This window comes from Marmota monax, unplaced genomic scaffold, assembly GCF_021218885.2.
Source record: "Marmota monax isolate L192 unplaced genomic scaffold, Marmota_monax_Labrador192_F-V1.1 WCK01_AAM20220418_F8-fsc00095, whole genome shotgun sequence".
Lineage (NCBI taxonomy): Eukaryota > Metazoa > Chordata > Mammalia > Rodentia > Sciuridae > Marmota > Marmota monax.
In genome coordinates this window covers 2,759,670-2,778,603 of record NW_026695244.1, presented here as the reverse complement: position 1 = coordinate 2,778,603, position 18,934 = coordinate 2,759,670, and the positions used below count along the sequence as shown (strand labels likewise).

The 18,934-nt window shown below is 37.9% G+C and overlaps 1 protein-coding gene across 3 annotated transcripts in view; it reads right to left on the bottom strand.

Moving 5' to 3' along the window:
* Cd28 (CD28 molecule) overlaps positions 1-18,934 on the bottom strand; it is a 78,063-nt gene that overhangs the window by 29,296 nt on the left and 29,833 nt on the right. Inside the window, exon 1 of one of the 3 annotated variants that reach the window (XM_046463130.2) lies at positions 4,056-4,213. The exons of the other annotated variants lie outside the window; for them this stretch is intronic. Within the exon in view, the coding sequence (XP_046319086.1) occupies positions 4,056-4,113 (58 nt within the window). The 5' untranslated portion in view covers positions 4,114-4,213. Of the gene's footprint in view, positions 1-4,055; positions 4,214-18,934 lie in introns of those variants that run through there. 3 annotated transcript variants of the gene reach the window in all.

Here is an 18,934-nt window from a genome sequence, read left to right as displayed (position 1 = left end):
GACTACAGGTATGCACCACCGGACACCCAGCTTGCAAACAAGCCTGGACCTGGGATGTCTTCCCTATGGCGTCAGGGACTGATTCTCATGTAACAATTCTCAGACTAAAAGGTCTGGGTATGTTGGGGTTTTTGTTCTTTTCTTAGCTTTTTATGGGTTGGTTGGTTGGTTTGGTGGTGATGGTACTAATACCATAACACTAACCGAAAAGGGTTCATGAAATCACCACAAAAGAGACACACAGATACTTGCACACAGCATAGAAAATCAGAGACTCCTCCAGTCAGTCAAAAACCACCCAGATGTTATTTTTTTTCTGATGATTGGCTAAACTCTCTACAGAAACGGTACAACCTCTGTAAAGAAAAAGTAAACAATAACTTATCAAAGATGAAAAGATTTTATCCCTTGCAACGACGACTGCTGTAAAATAATTAATTGTGCTTTGCAAGAGTACCTGCCCTTTGAGTTTTAGGAAGGCTGAAATGAATCGTGATCTTCATCAATGCCCATATTAGTTAATATAAAGAGCTATTGTTTTAGATAAGCCACAAATGGCATTTTCTGCTGGGATTTTTATGGCATCAAATTTTTTGTTTTGTAAAGGTCAGCGCACTGCCTGCAGGAAACACTTGAAGGAAGATATCCATGCAAGGGACATGCCACATGGTAATCATAGGAAATTTCTCAAGAAAAGAAGAAAGACAAGAAAAAGAGGGTCTACCTCTAATGAAAGGGAGGCAGTGAGATTCTCCTCCCACCCATAGCATGTGAGCACTTCAGAGTTCTGATCACAGATTCATTTCTATTTCTAATCTATCTGTGGCAATGACTCATTCAATTTCCTGGAATTGATATATCGATATTAATTTTATGGTCCTTGATGTAAAAGCCCTTGCTGGGTGGTTGCTTTAAAAAATAAAAAAATCATAAGGTAATTTATTATCTTAGAGCATGGTGGTAGAGTAAAATAAATGCTTAAGCAATGCCCACATTTTTAAAACATCCATCAAATTTATTTCAACTGACAAGAGACCCAATTCTTTTTTAACAGTCAGAAAAACTGGCTGCAGTGTGTTGGAAGTTAGGTAAACACAGCAAACTGTTGATTACATTGTATTTTTCAATGTTCATCTTTTCACCTTACTTTCCCAAGCCCAGCCCCAGAGCAACACTAAACTGTGAGCAGTAAATTACTTCTTTCTTTGTACAAATTACTGCAGAGGAGTCATTTGCTGGAGACTGAACTAAGGATAAAGTTTTTAATTGCTCTGTTTTGCCGGTATGACTTTTTTTTTTATTAAATGTCAATCATTTTCCTGCCTTCTGTGCCTCTCTAAGACAAAGAAGTGCTGGGGAAATGCAGCAGCATTAGAGAGATTAATCTTGTCCAAACTGGTCATTTAACAGTTTTTTGCCTAGGTCTGGGAAGAAATTAAAAGAAACACTCTTGTGGAAAAATAAGGAGTGATACCTGATTTTTATCTTCATACAGAATGATCAGTTTGCTGAAAAATAACCAGTGTTGGCTGGAAAAATGTATCAACAATGCCAGGTATTACCTACATATACACCCCTTCTACCATTAATTATGAATCCTTTTCTTCCAGAGGCCTGCTGTTCCAGGCTGGACTCATAGTCCAATGTCCAACAAAATCCTAATACTTGTGAATCTCAGTTGCACAATTATAGAAAGCATGCAGCCTTAGCAAAGAAATTGTCCAAGTTAAGGTTGCCTCACTCTGCCTCAATCATTTCCTTAATTTAGCCATAAAGATCTTCCTACAGGACCATCGAAATCATGAAGAGTAAAGTGAGGCTTAATCATCATAAAATAGGTATTTCAAGCCACACTGTGAACCAGTGAGTTAGAATTATTAAATCAGTATTAATAATGAACTGTTCATATGTACATACACACACACACACACACACACACACACACACACACCTCAATACAGACAATAGTAGCTTCTTACAATTCGAAGGATGACAATTGCATTTTCACCAGAGAATTTCCTTACCTATAACTTTATGGGGGGGGGGTGAACAAAAAGAAATAAAAAACACAAGGAAGATTTTACAGCACTTGATTAGAACGGAGCAGACATTTTCATATGTTGAAATTATCTTTTTTCTCACAAGTGTTTTTTTACTGAAAGAGGCATTTCAAAGTATGGCCTCTACGCTCACCCCATTCAACTTTATTAATGGCCACACAGCATCAAATCCTAAAAGTTATTAGGAAAGTGAGTTGACATTTCAAAAGCAAATGTATCTTAATGTAGAAAACAAATGTTCCACATGTGTGAAATCTCTAACCACTTTTTAGTTACACCCTTTTAATAAATGTTCTAAAGAGGAAAATGCAAAGCTTTGAGTCTTACCAAAAAAAATCTTCAAAAGCGAGTGGAAGAATTAATGACAGATGATTGTTCACAAAGCACATCAGAAAAGCATTTTGTGTACAATTACTACTGGTAAATAGTTTTGGGTCAGTCCCTTGTTGTCTAATAAATTAAGACATTGTAAATATTATTTTAAAATAAATTCTAAAGATCCCTTAAACATGAAGTGAAAAAAAAAACTTCACAAAATAAATTTTTAAAAATTCTTTTAGAATGTATTCAGTAGCTCTAAATGGTTGGTACTAGACACCAGGGATAACCAGTCACCAGCCAATGTCTTTTGTTATATCAACACCTGTTATCAATATGCACAGTTTGTGCTCACTAGCATATCAGACAACGAAAACAGATAAGTAACTATTGTATTTCTGCAGGCTGGGAAATTATACTCTTTGCAGTGCACACAATTGATGTTTAAGAACACCACCAACAGATCTTGTAGTCTCTGTGCCACCAAAATAAATGAGAAAGAAAATTGAAGATGCTGGCTCTGCAAAAGATATTCCAAGGGAAAAATAAATAAATAAATAACAATCTTTACTTAAACACACCTGTTTATTCCTATCAGTCCAATATTTGAGCAAAGGTAAGGACCCTTTTCTAACTCCAAGAACAAGTTGAATGAATGTATTACTCCACCCTCCCAAACAAGCTTTTTCTGTTAGAAATTGCGGTTTTCAGAAGATGATTCTACATGGATTTATCCTGGTCTATGCAATTATAAATCAGGTCATGCTGGGTGAAATAGCCTAAGGTTCAAGACCACAGGCTCTGGAGTCAAGCTATTATGGTTTGGACTCTGCCCTCAACAACTGGAACCTGTAAATCCTTGGGGAATTTGACATTCCTACCCCTCAGTCTCTTGATCTGAAATATTGCAAGGGTTGGTTGTGATAACTACCTCCTGGCTGTAACAATTGACAATGCTCCAAGTAGGCGCTTGCAAGTGTCGGAAGTATCATACTCCTCATCGTAGTTACTGGGTTTTAAGGACTTTTAATCTAAACAGACTTCAGCCAATAGTAAAAGAATACTAACTTATTAGTATTTGCACTGTACCAGCTTCTCTGGTGACTCTAGGATTCACTTGGGAACTCATTCAATTCAGATAGAAATAGTAATAGTAATTCAGGTAAGTAATAGTAATAAAACCAACACTGATCTTGCTAGCCAAGCATTTTGCATTTGGATTATTTCATTTTATCTTCACAATGGCCTTAAGATGAGGTTTATTATCATTCCCATTTCATAGTTAAGGAAACTGATGTTTGAAAATCTTAAATACCAGCAACGACTCACTTAATAAGAATTGGATCTGTGATGTGAGCCTAGGCAATCTAAATTCAAAGCTTTCAGAACAAACCTACTTGAAACAGTTTTCTTAAACTAAAGGGGGAGAAAAGGTACATACGCTAAAAGTTCTTGGGACATTATCAACTAGCAGCTAAGTAAAAGCTTCTTTACTTCCAAAGAACTTTTGTTAAAGAACCATTCTGTATTCTGAGAATCAAGGAGTTTCTAAATTAAAGGTAACCATATGAAAGCCAAACTACTAATTTCACAGGTTATTTCAAATTTAACATAAACCACGCTGATTGCAAGGACACAAAAGAAAACCTAGAGGAGGAAGAAATCAAAATCGTTTACCTGTTACTTGAATCGAGGGGAAGAAGTTGAGAGCCAAGAGCAGCAGCCTGAACATCATTGTCCTAACAAGGGCCAGGGCTCCAGCCCCTCCTCCCTGAGGAACCCAAAGTGTGAAGTGAACTCAAGACACAGCTGCCTCGGCCTGAGAGTCTCCGTCATCTACGGAAACCCCCAACTCACTTCCTTAGAGCACATGATCAAGGGACCCAAACCACAGGGCACTGTGACTTTCATACCAGATGTTACATTGTTTTGATGACTTTAGATTTTTGTCTCTTCTTTGAAAGGTGAGACTTTTCTTATCACTGAAAAAGTGCACTGGTCACTACGTGATGGGCTCGTGAGAATTATTTCCTATTGATAGGTATCAGAGCTGTGAAAAATGGGTGCCTGATATCCAGCAGGGACTTCAGCATAGACAAACAAGGTGTTATAAGAAAAAAAACAAGCCCCCTTGTAGAGGAGAAGTTCTCATAAGGTAGGAATAAACCAGGTACAAATTACACCGAGAATTGTCCTGAAGAGTGAAGAAATGTCTGCGTTAAGTGTTTAAAGGAGTTATAAATGTTAGGAATTAAAACGTTTGTATTGGTTATCGGATAGCCCTATGGAACATTCAGCACTCAGTGCCAGGTTGATGCCAAGCTTTTCCCAGCTCACTTCTAGGAACTTGGCTAAATGGATTTTGCTTACATGCACTCAGCCAGCTGAGGGTCCGGAGGTTCCTTAAGCAAAGAGGTCAGAAGACATCTGATGTTCTTAGAGGGACAGTGGGTAATCAAAAGCCCCTTGATATCTCATGCTCACTATGTCCCTCAGGAAACCACTTGATGTTGAGTGGCAGACCATTAAGAAGTAGCCTCACAGCAGGTTCCTCAAGGAGCCCACTGCCCCTCCCACTTCCAGGTCCTCTGCAGATAGAACCTCTCTCTCCACCAGCACCGCCCACTCCACTCTCTTCCCCTGGTGCCTCCTTTAGGGTCTGGTACTCAATGGCTTTCTCAGAACTTTTCTGGTAATTTTTTTCTCTTTTCCTGATAATCTGGTCTTTATATAATTACTGTACTTTGCGATTTTGTGTATGATTTTTAAAAAATGATTTGTATTGCCTTTTATTCTTACTATAAAAGTAAAAGATGAAATACATATTAAAGATGAAATACACATTAAATCAAGGTTCACCTATAATCTCCTCACCTGATATATAAACAGTTGCTATTCTGATCCACTGCTTTCCATCTGGCTTTTAAGATTTTTACACATTTGCTATCATGTTTTATTTATAGTTTTTCAACAGATATATATTATTATCTCTTATATCTTAAACATTTTCCAATGTGATTTAAGTACATGTATTAATTAAATTTATTTTTAACTAGTACATAAAACACTCTACATATTCATGGGGTATTACATGATTTTACTATTAATTTTTTATGTTTTAATTAGTTATAATGACAGTAGAATGCATTTATGTTGTGCACTTTGATATATCATACATAGATGGGATATAATTTCTCATTTTTCTGAGTATACATGTTGTAGAATCGTATTGGTCATGCAGTCACATATATACATAAAGTTATAATGTCTGTTTCATTCTACTATCTTTCCTATCCCCACATGCCCTCCCCTCCCCTCCCTTCACTTCCCTCTACCTAATCTAAGGTAATGCTATTCTTCTCTAATGCCCCACGCCTTATCGTGAATTAGTACCCGCATATTAGAGAAAACAGCCTTTGGTTTTTTGGGATTGGCTTATTTCGCTTAGCATGATATTCTCCAACTCCATCCATTTACTGGCAAATAGGGTATTACATGATATTTTGACACAAGTATACATTGTATAATGTTTAATTCAGGTTAAGTATATGTCTCCCCAAACTTTTATCATTTCTTTATGATGAAAAAATTTGAAATCTTTTCTAACTTTTTGAAATGCACAGTACATTATTGCTATCTATAGTCACCCTACTATGCATTAGCACATCAAAACTTCTTACTCTTATCTAACTATAGCTTAGTACCCATGGGTCAGCCTTTTCTCATCCATCCCTCCTTCATACTCTCCCCAACTTCTAGTAACCACCACTCTCGTCTCAACATCTGTGTAATCATTTTCTTTTTTTTGGATTCTGCATATGAGCAAGATCACAGGGTACTTTTCTTTCTGTTCTCGGCTTATGTCACTTAACATAATGATCTCCATTTTCATCCATATCATTGCAAATGACAGGATTGCATTCTTTCTATGGTGGGGTGGTATTCCGTGATGTATATGTACCACATTTTCTTTTCATCAGTTCATGGGCACTTAGGTTATTTCTACTTCTTGGCTATTGTGAATAGTGCAACAATGAACATACAACTGCAGATATCTCTTCTACATGCTGATTTCATTTTCTTTGGATATACACACAGGAGAGAGATTGCTGGATCATATGGTGGTTCTATTTTTAATTTTTTGCAGGAGCACCATGATGTTTGCCATAATGGATATACTAATTTACATTCCCATCAACAGTGTACAAAGTCCCTTTTTCTCCATGGTATTTCCAGTGGTTGTTACCTTTTTGATAATAATCAGTCTTATTGGAGTAAGTTGACATCTCACTGTAATTTTGGTTTGAATTTCCATGATGATTAGTGATGTTGAGCAGTTTTTTCATGTACATGTTGTCCATTTCTATGTCTTCTTTTAAGAAATGTGTGTTAAGGTCTATCACCCATTCACCCATTTTTTTAAGTTATAGATGGACACATGCCTTTATTTTATTTATTTATTTTTATGAGGTGCTAAGGATCAAACCCCATGCCTCACACATGCTAGGCAAGCGCTCTACCACTGGGTTACAATCCCAACCCCGTATTACCCATTTTTAATGGGTTATTTGGTCCCCCCCACACAGAGTTTTTTTAATTCTTTATATATTCTGGATATCATCCCTTGTCAATTGTATAGCTTGTAAATATTTTCTCCCACTCTATAGATTCTCTCTTCACTATGTTGATTATTTCCTTTGCTAATGGCGTTTGACTGGTTTTGCTTTTGTTTCCTGTGCTATTGGGGTCTTCTGCAAAATTTTCTGGCTCATTTCAAAATCCTGAAACTTAAGCACTTTATAAAGATCATTTTAATTGATGTATACTAGTCTATATTATCCTCCAATGTTGTTGCTTTTTAAAATTTTTTGCTATTTTAAAATGTTACAATGAACATCTTCAGTGACATAACTATAAATGGAGATAGTTTTAATGTCCCTCTCTCCTGATTCAATAAATGAGAAATCAAAAGTGTTTCCTTTCCTAGTAGACCCTCTTTGTCTACATTTCAATTTTCTCACAAACACAATCCTTGTGACCTACAATGATACTTTATTCAGTCCTATGGAGCAATTTGTCCTTAGAATTGATTCAGTCACACTTCTGAAGTATAGGGAAGTAGCAAAGTAACTCAGTGCTCTTGGCTATGACCTTCCGTCAGGTTAGAGGATAGAAGGTCTTACTCAAGGCCTGATGTCTTTCCAGGGACAACTTAAAGAAGGACTTTTTTTAAAGGTCACCAGTGTTCTAGAGCCACCAGACTACCCAGATCTAGGATGAGAACCTCTGAGACTCACGATGCAGCCTAAGAATATGTATAGTAGGAATAAGGATGTCCTTCGATTTCCCATGATTCATAATGAAAAGCTAAAGAGTAAGTTAACAGTGGTCATCTAGCATATTAAAGATGACCAAATAGTATCTAATTAATATTACCTACATGGTAATACTTAAGTGAATCAAATTTAGATGGAAAAAAAAGTACAATTATCTGGTCTAACTCCTTTACTGTGAAGACGAGATAGTCAAAGCCCTTTGAAGTAAGTCAACTTACGCAAGCTCATAAAACAATCAAGTGTATTTGATTTCATCAGTTGACCAACTCTATATGATTTTCATTCTTTAGAATAAGAAGAAACTCAAACTGATATTTGCTTTCCCTTTTTAAAAAGCATGTATCACAGTAAAGAAACAAATTATTTCATTAGTAGTTTCACATTTACACTTAAAATTCAGTGACATTCATATATCCTACAAGGTAGAAATGACAGAGATGAAATAGGAACCTTAAACCCATCAATACATAGGGAAACCCTACTACAGTTATAACAGTTATAATACTTTATGTACCAATTTATGCACCAAAATAATAACATTGATGTACCACTTCACATTCCTGATATCATTTAATATTCACACAACCTGTGAGAAAGAAACTATTATTATCCCCACATCAAGGAAGGGAAGACTGACCCATAATGAGGGTTAAAGTATCTCAGGAAGCAGTGGAGCCAATATTAGAACGTAGAAATTTCTAACTGGAATTGGTATGCTATAAGTGAAGCACGATAATGCCTCTTGACAGTCAGCCCTGGTCCAGTATTAAAGATTTCTTCTGGACAAAAAGGTAAGGCAAACCACAGGCAGCATTAGTTTATAAAACATCTAACACAGTGTCTTCTGAGACACTTAGGTAAAGAGAGAATGGCCCAAATGACACAGGGAAGGCATAGTTAAACTCTGAAACTGTATTTTTCTGGACTGATTCCAGATTCACTAAGTCCACACTTATTCTTGAAACTCAAGGACATATGTGTCATGATGAAACAAGCCACCTTAATCCATCAACAACAAGTGTACTGAAGTCCCAACCACATGGCTTGTTGGAGAAAATACAATACAGGAGACTTAATTCCATATGCTCTTATGTACCTAATGGGAACTAAGTCTGGGTGTGGACACTGAGGGGTAAAAATGAATTTCAGAGCTTTTACCACTTTCTCTCTGGCTAGGATGCTTCTCACCAATCTGTCTGACTAAATAACACTCATCCTTCCTGGGTCAGAGTAAATAGGACCTCCTCAGGAATGCATTCTACAGCCACCATGACCCCCCACACACACACGCACACACACACACTGTCCCTCCTTCCAACCACTCTAAACCATGTTCTCCTGTTCTAATTTTTATCACACCTATTTCATAAAGTGGAAGAATGTCATATCATCCTGTTATTTATTAGATGTCTGTGTCCCCCTAAGACCTTAGACAAAAGTATGAAATCCATGGCTCTCCCATTCACAGCTGTATTCCTGTGTCCAGGTGTAAGACATTTTCTGAAGGAATGAAACACTCCACCATGGCTCTCTTTACCCATGGCTGCAATTGTGGATTTCTCTCTTTGTTACTCTTAACAGGATAATCTTTCCCTGGTTAGCTTTCTAAGGATAAGATACTAGCATAATAACCCAGCATAAAATTCACCTTGTCACCAGCTAGGACTTCAGCCTGTATTCCTGTCTGCTCCCTAGCTGAGTTGTGCTCAACCGTGTAGGAGACTCAAAGACCCACTTCCTTCACAACTCATTTCTCTTACAGTCAAGCCCAGAGTCACTCCTAGCCACTCAGCATTTGTCTCTCCTCTCTCCTAGGCCCCCTGTGAGTCCCAAATGGTCCTTGAGAGATAGGGATGCTTCCTACACAGAATACATACCCAGATTCAACTTATCACTCTGACTGCAGAAGAAGAGAGATAACTGACTTTGACTTCCAGTGGCTAAAAAGCACAGGAGTTGAAGTCGCACAACTTTCGGGTCTAACTCCTAGTAGGGCCACTTTCTAAGCTATATGCTCTCAGAAAGCCATAGCTTCAGTTCCTCTTATGTCAAATACAGGTGGAAACATCTCACTCAATATATTGTTCACACTTCACATAGTGACAATCTCCCCCACCCTTGAGATTTAATGAATCTCCATTTCATACTTCTTTTAGGAGCTGAATAAATGTTTGTTGGATCAATCAGAAAAGATCATTGAATATATGTACTACATATTTATGGGGTTTATTTTACTTTACAGTATGAGAATCATGAAAACCCTGGCTTAGAAATTACCATAGTGTTCCTTTGGATGCATAGTTCTTCAGTAATACACTACCAGTAAAACTATCACCCAAGAGCCTTCAAAAATTACAGTTGTCAAGCTTTAAGTTGTGAGCAAGAAGCCCTAGCTATTCACATAGAGCAAGCCGGCCAGGATAATATCTGCTTTGACCTAAATCCCAGCTAGAAGCTTGCTTTTCATTTTCATTTCTAATTTTCCCCACAGCTCTGCCTTACAGAGATTCTAGTGCTCACATAGCAATTGTGGGAAAGTCATAAAGCCTGAGAGTCTCTCTTTGGGTTTTGTAGTATTATTCCAGCTGTTAGTATTTTTTTAAAACTTATTCAAAAAATAGACAAAAATGAAGTTAAGAAAGTTATGCATATTGTCTCAAACTAGCAGAACCAAAGCCTTTAAAAGAAAATTATGCTGAACTTTAAAAGAAATAAAGGGAAAAAAAACCTTTGATACTAATGAACTAATTCCACTGAGTAAATAAGTATTACAAAACAGATGTATTTGCAGGAACAATCTATAATATTTCATCAAGGATTACATGAAAAATATTGTGAAAAGTAGCTTAAAATAATCACCTACAGACCTTTGGACCACTTAGAGAAGGAGCTCTATCACTCCAAGTTATAAAGCAGTAGCTAAAGTTTATTAGAAGCTTGGAGCTGCCAGATAGTGTGCTAAATGTCATGCAGATTTTATCTCATTTAATCCTCACTACACCCCTACGAGCTTCAGACTGTAATTATCTCCATTTTATAGATAAGGAAACAAAAGCTAAACCAGGTTAAGCAACTTGCCCACAATGGCACACACTAAGCAGTTCTCTTAGTCTGTGTTGTGAGGTTACAATAGAATACCACAGACTGGGTAATGTAAACATTTATCACTTTATGGTTCTGGAGCCTGGGAAGTTCAATATGAAGGGGTTAACACCTAGCAAGGACCTTCTTGCTGTATCAAAGACAGGACAAAGAGAGGACAAAAGAGAGAAAGACTGAAATCATGGGCCTTTTATAATCAGCCCTTTTATAAACCATTCATGCAGATGGAACCTCCCATTAAGCCCCATATCCCAATACTGTTGCACTGGAGGCTCATGGTAGTAGCAAAATACAGATCTAAGCCCAACTGACTTGAAAAATTGAAATCTAATTTCAAGAGTCATGGGAGAGGTACACACAGTCCTTATCAAACAAAAGCTTAATATGCAATCATAGTGCAGTAGTTAAGAGCAAGGTTTCTAAAGAGAACAAATCTTTTTTCTGGGCACATCTGACCTTCAGCCACCAACTTCATAAAGATACCGCTAGAATTCTATATGTGCTTGTGAAATCTTCCTTTACATGGGAAAATGTGGTTCTCATTACTACCCTATGGACCCAGTAGAGAAGAAGCAAAACTTGCATAGTTTTTATATTATCTTGAAATAATTAATCCTGGCCAGACTAGGAATTAGTGTCCTGTCAGCAAGAGGGACACTCTGTGAACCCAGGAAATGTTGGTCTGAGCTCTAGGATGGTTCCATGAAGAAGGATTCATTCACTTGATAACCTGAAAGAAAGCAGAAGGAGACAGCCATCGTTACAGATGGAGAAAGAGTACTACAAATCAGACTCCAGCTAAGCTGTTATGATGGGTAAACTTAAAAGTCTTAGGACCTACAGAGATTGCTGTTAGGAAAACCTACTGTTCTCAAAATCCTATTTTTATGAAAATCTAATGGTTTCACTGAACTCTATTCTTTTAGTCTCAATGAAGACCAGCCACCTGCCTTGATGCTAGTATGACACAGAGTTACCAAGGGCTCTGTGTCTGGCTGGTTTTTTAATTTTCTGAAACCACTAGGGTGCTTGGATATTTTCTAGAAACAGGAATGGTAATTAAATATGACTGGGGTTGGGAGGGCAAGGTAAGGAATGTATTTCACTCTACATCTTATATTGAACCTGATTTGACCCTCTTCTATTTCCGACTGTGCAATCACTGAAATGGTAGGAGGCAACCTCTGACCCCTTCAGGGATTGCAGATCTGTCCTAGCCTTGGGAAAATGACCATGTTTGGTTTTCCTCCTTTTGGAATAATGTTAAGGGCCTTCATCCCCTAACATGTTGTTTAGCACAGCACCTCCAGGAAATAGAAATAGTTCAATGTTGCTTTCAATGGTCTCTCATGTTACTGACCCCCATGGGAACCTTCTCATCCTCCCTGTTGCTGTGTCTCCCTCCCCCTACCCCTTTCCACCAGTTCCCACACTCACTGACTAAGGAAGGTCAATCTGAATACATCTGTCCACATCTCCGGAATGTCACAGAGGAGTAACAGCTGTTGATCTCTGTTCCAAACACATTATCCTGTTTGTCCCAAAAGTAGCTTGGGTGAACTCCAACGGATATATACAATCTTTACATCCTATGAGGAATGTAGAGCCAGGAGATTATACTTCCCTCACTTTCTTTGGCAGTGGTATAAATACAACACGCTTTTAAGCATTGGATCCTATCACTGCTAATAAGAATATTAATAATTATAATAACAATTATGGCTAAATTTTATTAAGAATTTGCTGTGCCAGATATAGTGCAAAGCTAAAAGCATCCTAAATTTTTAATGCTTTATTTTCCACTTAAGTTTTAGAAAAAGCAGTATTTTTCTTTCTCCCTGTTACTATCCTTCAGCACCTTAATACACATACACATACACACACACACACACACACAATTTCTCACATGTACAACTGAGAAAATGTAAGATTGTATGTTTTCAAACAACATTGGAGGAAAACAAAGAAATTGGGGAGGTGTACACTGAATCAAAATGCATTCTGCTGTCATATATACTTAATTAAAATAAATTAATTAATTGAAAAAAAAAACTTGGGAGGGAGAGATAAAGATGAAGCTGACATGTTACAAGATGTCCAATCCTAACAGTAAAGAACAAGAATAAGGAGGTTAAGGTCTCAAGCAAAGTCCAGAGAAATCTAGTATCTACACCCAGAAACATACCCTAGCACCACTGTGCATATAATGTGTTTTATATGTTGTCTTGAAAAAAAGTTCCAGACTAATTTGTTTACATAAAATGTAGCTCCCATGACATTACAGGCTGCTGAGAGTTGGAGTGACTAGAAACTAGCCCATCATTCTCCTCACTGAGGACCCAGAATTGACATTGGAAACACAGGGAAATCTCATACCCTTCAAGAACCTAATCTAGCCTGATTTCTCATGCTGTTGTTCATTGTGCAAGATTTTTGTTAGGTCAAATTTTTATAAGGCTCTTCTAGAAAAATTAGAATTTTTTAGATGAGTTTTAAGCAGAGAAAACAAGAATAGGAATGCCTACCATTGTACCTGAAAATGGACTGAATAAGGAAAGTCAACTTACCTGTATTTGGTTTCTTTGGCACAGAGGGTTTCCAGGGGAGATCAAGGCATTCCCCTTGTCCCCAAGGAACTCAAGTCTGGAAGAAACACTGATAAACAAGGCTCTAATGTACCAGGAGAAGCATCTCAGGGCAGGGTTGCTGTGATTTGAAGGATAAACAGAACTAGCCAGTCCAGCCAGGGCAAGAAAGGAACTTTCCTTCCAGGCAAAGTGTGTACCACTAACAAAAGCCTAACAGTGCATGGCTTGCTTAGGGACCCACAAAGAGCTCAGTGTGGCTGGAACAGAAAGGACACTGAGGAAAGGCACAGAGATGACAGGTAGTCAGGGGCCAACCATGAAGGGTTTTCTACACAATGCTCTCTATCTACTGAGCTCAGTGAAGAAGCCTCACAGTAGGGGTGAGTACACAGATGTGTGCTGCTGTTACAGATTTAGGAGGCATCAGAATACTAGATCCAGTATTTCAAATAGGTTTATATTATATATCAACTCCAAATGATTGATATCAGGGTCCTGAGCCACCATGTCCAGTGGGATTTCTGAGACTTCATAGCAGTTCAGTGGGAGTATGGAAAGGGGAGGGGGAATGTAGGCAGAAGCACTCACAGGTCTCCTGGTCAGGATTACAATAAATCCATGAACTCAGGTCAGATTGCAGACTGCTCTTTCCCACCTGTCTTTTAAATCTTGGCATTTTTCCATTGTTGGAGGCTAATAAATTACTGCCTTCTCCTTGCTAGTTCAGTTCTAAATCAAATAAAAGAGACTAAGAAAGACAAAGGAGTCAGGCTGATGGACATGAAAATATCCCTGAGAGAAAACTACTAGAGAATGTAGCTAAGACTGTGGCCACAAGTGTCCCCCCCCTCCAAAAAAAAAAATTCAGCAGAATTACCTACCAACCCTAGGCACTGGTAATGCCCAGGAAACTACAGGCCCTGCCACCAGAGACAGTCTTTACCACCAAGCTCCATGTGACCCAGAGTACAATGTTGACACACTGGTGCTCTGCAGAAAGGTGGATCCCAAAGGTGGGGTTGGGAAACAGCAGAGCCACGGAGAGATGTGACATCAAGAGAGAGGACTGAGGCAAGAGAGATGTAACCAAATACTTGTACTCAGTAATGGAACAAACAGAGAGAAAGACTTTAGACAAAGAGATAGAAGATTATCTAAGGAGATGAGAGGAAGTGGCCCTAGAACATAAGCATTCATTAAACAGGAGGAACTTGCCTCGGAAAACAGAAGTTATAGCAGTTGTAGATTTACTAGCATTGAGCAGGCACTTTGCAAATCACACATCTCTTGTGAAAACCCAGCATAGAAGCCATTATTATTATCCATTTTATGAACACAAAGACATAGTGAGTAGGAAAAAAGGACTCAAAGTCACTTCCTCCAGCTCTGAGATCATGATCTTTGTAAAGGTGATGAATCGTTTGACTTTTTTGCTCCTTATCATTAAACCATGGCTTCAGATGAGTTTCCACTAGATGATGTGAATTGGTGGGAGAAGCATTGCCCGGAAATCATGGTTCAGTTCTTGTGATGGAGGGTGGGGGTGAGTGAATAACATCTCCATCTTTTAGTTCCATTTCTAAAGTCTCTGAAGAAGTGAACAACATTTCTTCCTCATCCTCCCATCAAGATGCAGAAAGAGAAGCATTTTAATTTCAGCAGAGCAGAATGAAGGTGGAGTGCTTATCTCTGAGTGCTGCCTCAGACATTGGGGAAACAAGGCTGACTTCTCAGGACTTGTTAATAGTGCTGTGTCTCTGCTGAGAAATTCAGACATCCTAAAAATAGCATTCATAAGGTGGCTGAACAGTGGGAAGTGGCAGACTGGCTAATGATTTGCACTATGCTTGCAGATGTTGTCTCTGAGGAATCTGAGGCTACAGCCCAGGGGAATAGGGAGGGCTTGGGCTGGCTGAATGGACTTTCTCCAGGTCCTAGAGGTCAGTGTTTCCAGAAAATTATATTATTTTTTTTCTTCTCAGATCTCTATTTAGGGAACACTTATGAAAATGAATAAATTATACCCAACATTATGGGCATGTTCTCTCAGATTCATCTAGTCTCTCTACATCTATAACGCTCTTTTTATTTCTTAGAATTTCAGTGTCCAAAATGGACAAGCTGGACAAATATATGCATGTTGTTTCTATGCAAACAGGGAATCAATAAGTACTTCTTGCCTCTTCCCTTTCTCTATTCAATCAGAATGCACAAAAAAATGTCTCATTTGAGCCAGGTGTGGTAGTGTATGCCTATAATCCCAGCTACATGAGAGGTCGAGGCAAGAGAGTTGCAAGTTCAAGGACAGCCTAGGCAGTTTATCAAGATACTGTCTCTGCTTTCTAGCTGAGGAATGCTCAGATCCAGTTTTCAATATAGCAGATTAGAGGAAGGCTACATTTCCAGTCACCCTCAGAATTCAAGGGGCAGGGGTACTGCTTCTCAGCAAGGTGGGTGAAAGATGGAATTCACTGAAATTCAGTATCAGACAATCAGAGTTTCTTACAGACTCTGAAATTTGGGTGCATTGAATGAACAACAAGGGAGACTATATTGGAGCCAAGCAGATTGTGGCAATGGTCAGGATGCCAGTTCAGCACAAGGGAGAGGGATGATAACACAGAGAGAGAAAGAAACACAATAGACAAATTTGGCATGGAAAAATCTATAGAACAGAAAGGCAGCCTGAACTTAGCTGATCCAGAGGCTGTACCATAAATTGGTGTTTCAAAAACACTCAGTTTCTCAACTAGCAAGTAGAGAGCTGAGCCATCTTAAGGAGGCCATGCTTCAGTTTGCTGCTGCAGGAACCTAGGAGATCATGGCAAATATGGCCATACTACCCTGGCAAGTATCTACCATGTGTCCAAGGGTGTATCTAGAAGAACACAATGCAACAGGCACAAAGAATATTGTATCCAAGGGGTTGCAAAAGTTAGAGATACAAAGGGGAGTGCATCTCACTTTCCCTTTCAGTCTGGTGGCTGAAGAGGGTCAGGAAACTGAGCTTGAGCATAGTAATTGGCAATTGCTATTGACAATTACACAACAGGGGCGATGTCTTGGAAGGCCATATTCATGTGCAGTTGCAGGAGAATTCTCAGGAGGCTCCTTAGATCCAGACTCCCATGAGAGATTAGCACTTGCCTGACCCTAGAGTGTATTAATCAGTCCCAAAGTCCTGATTAGACCCAAGATCCAGCCACTGGAACTCCCCACTTAGAACTCTGTAGCAGCCCCATCCTAGGAGTGTATTGATCTTTCCATACAAAACTCCAGTTGACAGTACTTCCCATTCCATCCTACCTTATATTGGTGAAAAGAGAAGATGGAAACTATTTGGACCTCCTTCAATTTTAGGTTACTCCAATTAGCAGATCAGTAAGTAACACAAAAAGAAGAAGGGGAAGGAGTTAACAAGCTCCAGCCCCTGCTCTCTCTAAAGGGTACACAATCCAAGAAGAAACTGAAAGAACAATCAGACATAGATGGTGATCACCCACTCTCATCAACATTTTCGACCCCAAAGGAGACAACTCTTACAATTTTTCTTTAGTAATCTTTTTTCCTCTTTTTTTCGCTTGCAATGCTAATTGGTTCATGGATATATATACATATATTTTTATTTTTTTCTCATTTTTTTAATGATTTGCTATTTGCCTTGTCTTTTGAGGGTTGGGTTTTGTTTACTTAATTCGGTTTTGTTTTATTTCTGTTTGTTTCTCTTTCTCTCCTTTCTTTTCCCTCTAAGAGCCAAATTCTCTTTTTCTCTTTATGTAGTTTGTTCCTTTTTTCTCCTCCTTCTTTATAACCATCACTTGCTCGTTCACCTCTGATTTCTATCTGTTCACATTTTGAACATTTTAAACCTCCTATTTCCTTCCTATCATTTTATTTAATGAACTGCATTTTTACTATCTTTTAGAACTATTTGGGTTATATAACTGTTTTCCCCACCATTCATATTGTAGTTATTAGTACTGTGGGTGGTGTAGTTGTCACCTGCTGTTTACTCTAATGCCAGATACAGTTCACAGCCATAAAGCTATTTACTGCTTTGCTGTTGACAATTACTGACCCCCTACTCCTGTTTTTGTGGTAATTAGTGTTATATATGTCATAATAAACACTGGATATTTATTTTAAGGCTGTATTTTGTTTGCTCTTTGTTGCTGTTTTTTCCCACTTTTCTGTGAGGTTCTGGGAACCAACTATGACACTAAAAGTCACAGGATAGAGATTCTGCTGCTGAACTAAACCCAGCACCTTGCCCTACACACAAACTAACCACACTCAGACTTCAATGATACTTAATATAAAGAATAAAAGAGACAAAAAATCCCAAACTAATAATTAGGCCCCAAGTAGGAATGGCTAGGGGGCCCCTCAGGTCCCACTCATGGACATCCACTCCTACAGCAAAAATAGAAAATTAATAAAAGGCTGTGGACTCTAAACCTGAGAAAAGTCTCAGTCTACATCACTTTAGAATATACAGAGTTGAGTAAGGAAGATCAAACACAGAGACTGCTCCCCATATATGCTGCATTTGTTGTATGCAACACGATTTCCAGACCTATAAGAAGGATCCCACTCATCTGAGACTTAGGAAAAGTGGGATTCTCAAGCTCATCATGATAAAATACACACTATCAAAATACAGTAATCATTACCAAAGAACTAGCATGGAAACTATATTATAAAACCCACATGGAAATATATAGACAAATTCCTAACATCCTGATATCCCAAAACACTCTGGCAAGAAAAGATTTTGCCCTAAAAAGGCAAAAGATAAGAATTAAGAAGAAATCCATTCCAACAGATGCATAAAACACAATATGTGAATACAAGAAAGATTTTTTAAAGTAAATTTTTAAAATAAGTTTTTTTAAAAACTTATTTTTTCACATTTCATAACCATCTCATTACCTTTAATGTGTTGCCTCCTGAAGTTAATAATTTACCAGAAACTCTCCAAAGAGATCAAAGCAGATGAAATATCAGATGAAGAATTCAAAAGAATGATTATAAAAATGATAATTCCAAGAGAACACAGAAAAACAAATGAATGATTTAAGGAAGTCAGTATAGGATATGAATGAGAAATTCAATAAAAAGTTAGAGATATTGAAAAAGAACCAAACATAAATCTTAGAAATGAAAGACACAGTAAATCAAATCACCTTAAAATCTCTTTAACAGAGTAAGCCATGCTGAAGATAAAATCTCAGAGCCAAAGACAAATTGGCCAGCCTTGAACATTTAGATACTATTAAATAAAAGACAATGAGTAACCATAACCAGAATATACAAGAATTCTGGGACAAAATTAAGATCCCAAATTTAAGAATCATTAGAATCAAAAAAGGTTGGGAAGCTAATGGCATAGATAACCTCTTCAGGAAAATAACAGCATAAAATTTTTCAAACGTTGAGCATGAGATGGATATCGAGATACAGGATGCATTCAGAACCCCAGATAAACAAGATCAAAAAAGAACCTCTCCACAAAACATTATGATTAAAA